Source organism: Aplysia californica, unplaced genomic scaffold (genome assembly GCF_000002075.1).
Source record: "Aplysia californica isolate F4 #8 unplaced genomic scaffold, AplCal3.0 scaffold00326, whole genome shotgun sequence".
NCBI classification, from domain to species: Eukaryota; Metazoa; Mollusca; class Gastropoda; order Aplysiida; family Aplysiidae; genus Aplysia; species Aplysia californica.
Window position 1 is genome coordinate 195,606 of NW_004797596.1, and position 5,299 is coordinate 200,904.

Below are 5,299 nucleotides of genomic sequence, written 5' to 3' on the forward strand. Positions count from 1 at the left end.
TTACCTGTAACGTTCTTCGCTTGTTGTCCTCTGTGTGAATCCAAGCTCTTAAAGATAACTCGCTCACAAAAATTTCTGCAGCTTTGGCAAACAACACTGGAGCCTCTGCTGATATCATCTGTTGATCAACAAAAATTGTTCAAGATCACCACAAACATCAACTTGGGATCAGATAAAGTTAAAACAAGATTTGCAGAAACAAGCAATGGACATTCAAATTTAACCCAATAGCCTACTTATGAACTGCAGCTTAGGAGTTCACAACAAGAAGGTAACAGCTGCTAAGAGGATCTAAGTTTAGATATTAATTGAAGGGAGAACACTCTAACTCCCAGACAGAAATGTGTTTAAAACTTGCAGGACCCCTAATAATTTTTTTTAATTACAAAAAAGGTAGTCAAAAAAAAGCCTAAACACAAGAACATTACATAAGACGTTTCCGGCAATCCCTTCTTCAACATACACAATATGCAGACTAACTGTTACATTCACACTGTAAATTACAATCTAACACAGATCACAATACATAAACACATTGTACTTAAAAAGAAAAAATATAAAAAATGAAACAAGAAAAATAAAATTGGGGGTGGGGGGGGGAGAGGAGGAGATATCAAATCCTCACATTGATAGCTGGAAAAAGACTGACAAACGCAATTGTGCAATTACACCCAGCAATCAATTTATATAATGTTCTTTCTGATGCATTGAAAAAGTCACTTAATGTATTTATGTGACCCAACTTAAAGAATGGCAATTTGCCTGAAATGTTCTTGTGTTGAGGTTTTTCTACAACTTTTTTTTTCTATTTTGAAAAGTGTTTCAAGAACATCCAAAAAGGGTTTACAAAAAAAGAAAGTCAATTGTAAATGAGCAATTGTAGTTCAGTAACATAGGATATATAGAGAGAGATTTTGATTACCTTCACATCTTCATCCAGTTTCATGATCTTTTTAATTCTCGCTAAGGGCAATTCTTGAGTTTTGTAGTCACTCTGGAAAAAAAAAATGATTAATACAACAACAAAATTCACGTTCATTGCACAAAGTGACCAAAATACAGTTGAATGTGTTTTAACAGCCACCTGTCTAAGACAATCACCTGTGCAAACAACCACTTCCCAATTCCTCCCCTACATTATTTCTACATTACCGTCTACATTATGACACAATCCAAGATGTCCACCTGTCTAGGCAACCACATTTATCTCAGCAATTGGCTGTCTTTGATAGTTTCGACTGTACTGCAGATTAAGTTCAAGTTCTAATGTTTTTGTTGTTGTTGCAAGATGCTAAAGTATCAGCTGTAATTAAATAGACTGCACTGGTTTAAAATCAAATAAGGAATTGAAAGCAGAAAAGAAAGCAAAACAAGAAACGAAAACCTTACAATTTAATTTTATAGATAATCTAAATCAAAACAATTACATGATATAACTGACTTAATTTTTTAAATATAATATATATATATATATGTGAGGCATCGTGGAGAAATCAGGCCCTCGTCAAAATAATGAAATTAAAGAAATAGGCATTTTCCCTCCAGTAGCCCCTATGGCAATTTTTTTCGAAGTGACTATTTCTCCAAACGTTCGGAGAAATAGTGCTGATCTTTATTTCTCCGAACGGTTTCCGGCTTCCGGTCTCGTGATTTTTTGCCTATTTATTGCGAAAGTTCGGCGCCAACTTTCATTCATTCTGCCTCTGCCCTCTGGTCTGGGAAGGAACACCGCATGGCAAGCCCGCCTATGGACAACCTTCAGTAACACCCACCACCATCATGTACATGTACACACACTAACTAAACATGATCAGTGGGCAACTTTTGAACGTATGACGAGCTGAGCTGTGGATGGAGAGACAGTTTGAGTGAAAGAGCGGGTGAAAGGAAGAATGTACGAATGTATCCACAGGCGACGACCAACCAGACAACGACACCGACTCCCTGGCCTGGTCCACAGCTCACGAACGAAAGGAATGCAGCTAAGGCAGTGTTTTGCCTATATTATTGTCCTTGGTTCGCAGGGTGCAAGGGAATGAGTGAGGTTTTCTTTGTGTGTGCCTGGAGGGAGGGGGTAGGGTGTGAAAGTCATGCGGACGGGGATGAGCCGCCGGAGAGAACACGGGAATTGAATGAATGAGTGAAACAAAGAGAGGAACGACTCATGAGCCCTGGAGTGAATGGATCCTGTGTTTCTATTTTTGCATACTTTGAACTGTTACATGTACTGAATAAAGGCTGAAATAAAGCCCAAAAAACAAACACACACACACACTCCTCACTCTCCACTTACACACTTACTACCACACACAGACAAACGCACATGCATGCACACACCCCCCCCCCCCAACACACACACACAGGAGCAAATTTTTGGGTCTAGATCTATATTTCAATTTTTAAGAGCTAGTTTAGAGATTTTTAGATGAGTGTAAAAACGTGAAAAAGAAAGGTTTCACAAAAGAATGAAATCAAAATTAGAACAGCCCATAAACAACAACAAAAATTAACAAATAAGGGCGTGTGTCCACCTGTCCGAAGAAGATTGGCCCTAAATGAGCGTATTTTTTTTTTTAAAGTACAGGATATCAATATTACATATAAATTATGGAATCACACACATTAAGGGGCCTGCCAGTGTCAGTACATGTAATAAGTTTTGGTGGAACGTACGCTCTAACAAAACACATTTAAATCTATATTTAATATATATATGTATATAATATATTTTTAGAATCTAATGAAGGTAGGAACATCAAATTAAATGACGTTACACTATACAACACCCCCCCCCCCCCTTTTTTTCCCCAACAAAAAAAAATTATAGAAAAACAACACATCAGAACAATAAATAACAAGAAAAAAAATTACACACAAAATAAAACACCACAAAGAGGGAAAAATAAAAGTAACTGTAACATAGTCAACAAATCAACGTGGTGACAACAAGTGAGAAAGAGACAAAGTGAAGCTAAGTGAAGATGCTAGTTCTATGTGTCGTTATCAATAAAACCCTCCGTAGATCTAGATCTAGATTTGGACAGCTCACGAGTGAATACAACACATTAAGTTTAAGAGCAGCACCCTTCATAGGCAACACGTCATATCTGTAGCGAAAAACTGTTTGGAACTGTAGCATTTCTTCATTATTTACTGCGGACATTTTTTGGACCGATTGAACTATATTGTATACGAACAATCTTTGGTAGGCCTATACTATAATTATAGATCTATATTATCCTAAATTTGCCGGCAAGGATGTGATTTCAGAGTGTTCGGAGAAATAGTGCCCAGCTTTATTTTCCCGAACGTTCGGAGAAATAGTGCCTAGCTTTATCTTCCCGAACGTTCGGAGAAATAGTGCCGGCCATTTTTTATATTTTTTAAGTTTTTTGATCAAAACATTTTATGACCGTTAAAGATACATTTGCTGGTGAATTTAACTAAAACAATTAATTGTACAAAATCAGTAGATTTTAAGTTTTCAAGGACTCTTTAAAAGCTTATAGACGATACCAAACTTTGACAGCCATTTTCTCGCAAATTTTACCTCCGAAAATAGGCCACCTCCATTTCCTTCAATCGCAAAGATCTTGACTTCTATTCAAGATGGACGGGTATTTTATTCAGCAAAAGACAGATAAGTAAACAAATTTTAAGATTATACCAATAACTCCATCCAAAAATTGACGAGCGCCTGATTCCACCATGTCGTGACACATATAATATTAGAGAAAAAGAATAAAACTGAATAAATTTTAAGTAATACCGCTGTAAGACTCTTTATGTTTTCGATGGCTTGGGGCCAAAAGTTGGTCAGCATCTGCTGTGCCTGGTCAGAGATGCCACTCTGTAGGATAAAGCTGGGATCTGTGGACATCTTGAGTCACTTTAGCCAGACAGAAGCTAACTCAGGAGAGCCTGGTAGGGATGAGGGAATAATAAGAGATGATATTACAAAAGTAAAAGAATTTTTTTAAAATCACATCTGTAATAGATCTAGATCTAAATCTAGATCTAGATATCTAGATCTAGATCTAGAACTAGATCTAGATCTAGATCTAGATCTAGATCTAGGACTGGCAAAACACACAAATGAAAATCTAAAATAAAAAAGGTGCAACAATAGAGACGGACAGTTCATGAACTCAGTGCTGTCTTGTTCTACCTATTTTAGTACGAGCCTTTTTAATAGACAACAGTTCAAAACCAAAAGTGAGCCTAAGACTAAGATAAGAAGTCACACCTTTTTAATGTTAACCCTGGAAAGCCAGGGGATGAACGATGAAAGTATCGAAGAGGAACGTCATGAAAAGAAAGCAAAAGACAGGGACACATGGGGGAAGTTGTGCATTGCCAACAAAAACCGTTTGAGTAGGCAGAGGCATCCCTTCAGTTCAAACATGTTCTTTTGTTTATTTAGTAAAAGTGGCCTCAGTCGTTACACTAAACTGAGTTGAAAATTCGCAGAAAACTCGGTATGTTGATTGACTGGCTAATGATGAACCAGAATAAAGTTTCCTCAACCAATAAAAATGGGTCAGATTCTTAGAGAACACCAATCCAATCGTCTCGGTCGGTCTCGGCCAGTCCCACCAATGGGAACAAAGAATGACATTCGCCAATCAAAGAAGATGATAGAGATATATTCGGTAATAAGTTCAAGTCATTAGGCCTACTCATTAGGCCAACAACCAAAATACATGCAGGAAAAACTTACAAAACACCAATGAAATGGCTTTAGAATACAAGAAAAGAACACAATGTGCTGGTGTTGTAGAGAAGATGGCGCCGTTATCTCTTTTTACCTGTCAGTCGACGGCAGAAAAATCAAGACGAATAAAGATGTCTGCGCCTGCGCAGGAGTGTTACGGAACGGAAGTTAAGGTTCCTACAAAAATAGCCTTGCGCCACGACGCGCGCCTCAACTCAATATCAAGTTATCAACCTCGCATAAATTGCCAAGTCAAGAGTTAGACCTATTAATATTAATAAATGCATACCCACTTGAACGCGCACACTGAATCATTATTACAATAGCTTTTTCACTTTCGCCTGTTCGCGGTTAAAAAAGATACAAACATACCACTCTTGTCAAGTATTTACATGCGGGTATAAAAGCTGGATGACCAACAGAATAATAGGATGCATTTATGAATAGGCCCGTATTATTTTATGATGGCGAAGGTGACAGCAAACTAAAATTCCGACACGTTTACTATTATATGTAACCTATGTATTATATCGGCTCCAGCACAAAACAAAAACAAAAAAACGAAAAAGATTAAGATCTACTGCA

The 5,299-nt window shown here is 37.3% G+C and overlaps 1 protein-coding gene across 1 annotated transcript in view; it reads right to left on the reverse strand.

Moving 5' to 3' along the window:
- Nucleotides 1–4,809, reverse strand: part of LOC101860423 (nuclear transcription factor Y subunit gamma) — a 16,620-nt gene extending 11,811 nt beyond the window's left edge. The window contains exons 1-4 of the mRNA XM_005102458.3: nucleotides 4,721–4,809; nucleotides 3,770–3,921; nucleotides 923–994; nucleotides 5–118 (exon numbers count right to left, since the gene is read on the reverse strand). Of these exons, the coding sequence (XP_005102515.1) occupies nucleotides 5–118; nucleotides 923–994; nucleotides 3,770–3,880 (297 nt within the window). The 5' untranslated portion in view covers nucleotides 3,881–3,921; nucleotides 4,721–4,809. The remainder of the gene's footprint in view (nucleotides 1–4; nucleotides 119–922; nucleotides 995–3,769; nucleotides 3,922–4,720) is intronic.
- Between the last annotated feature and the right edge of the window lie 490 nt (nucleotides 4,810–5,299).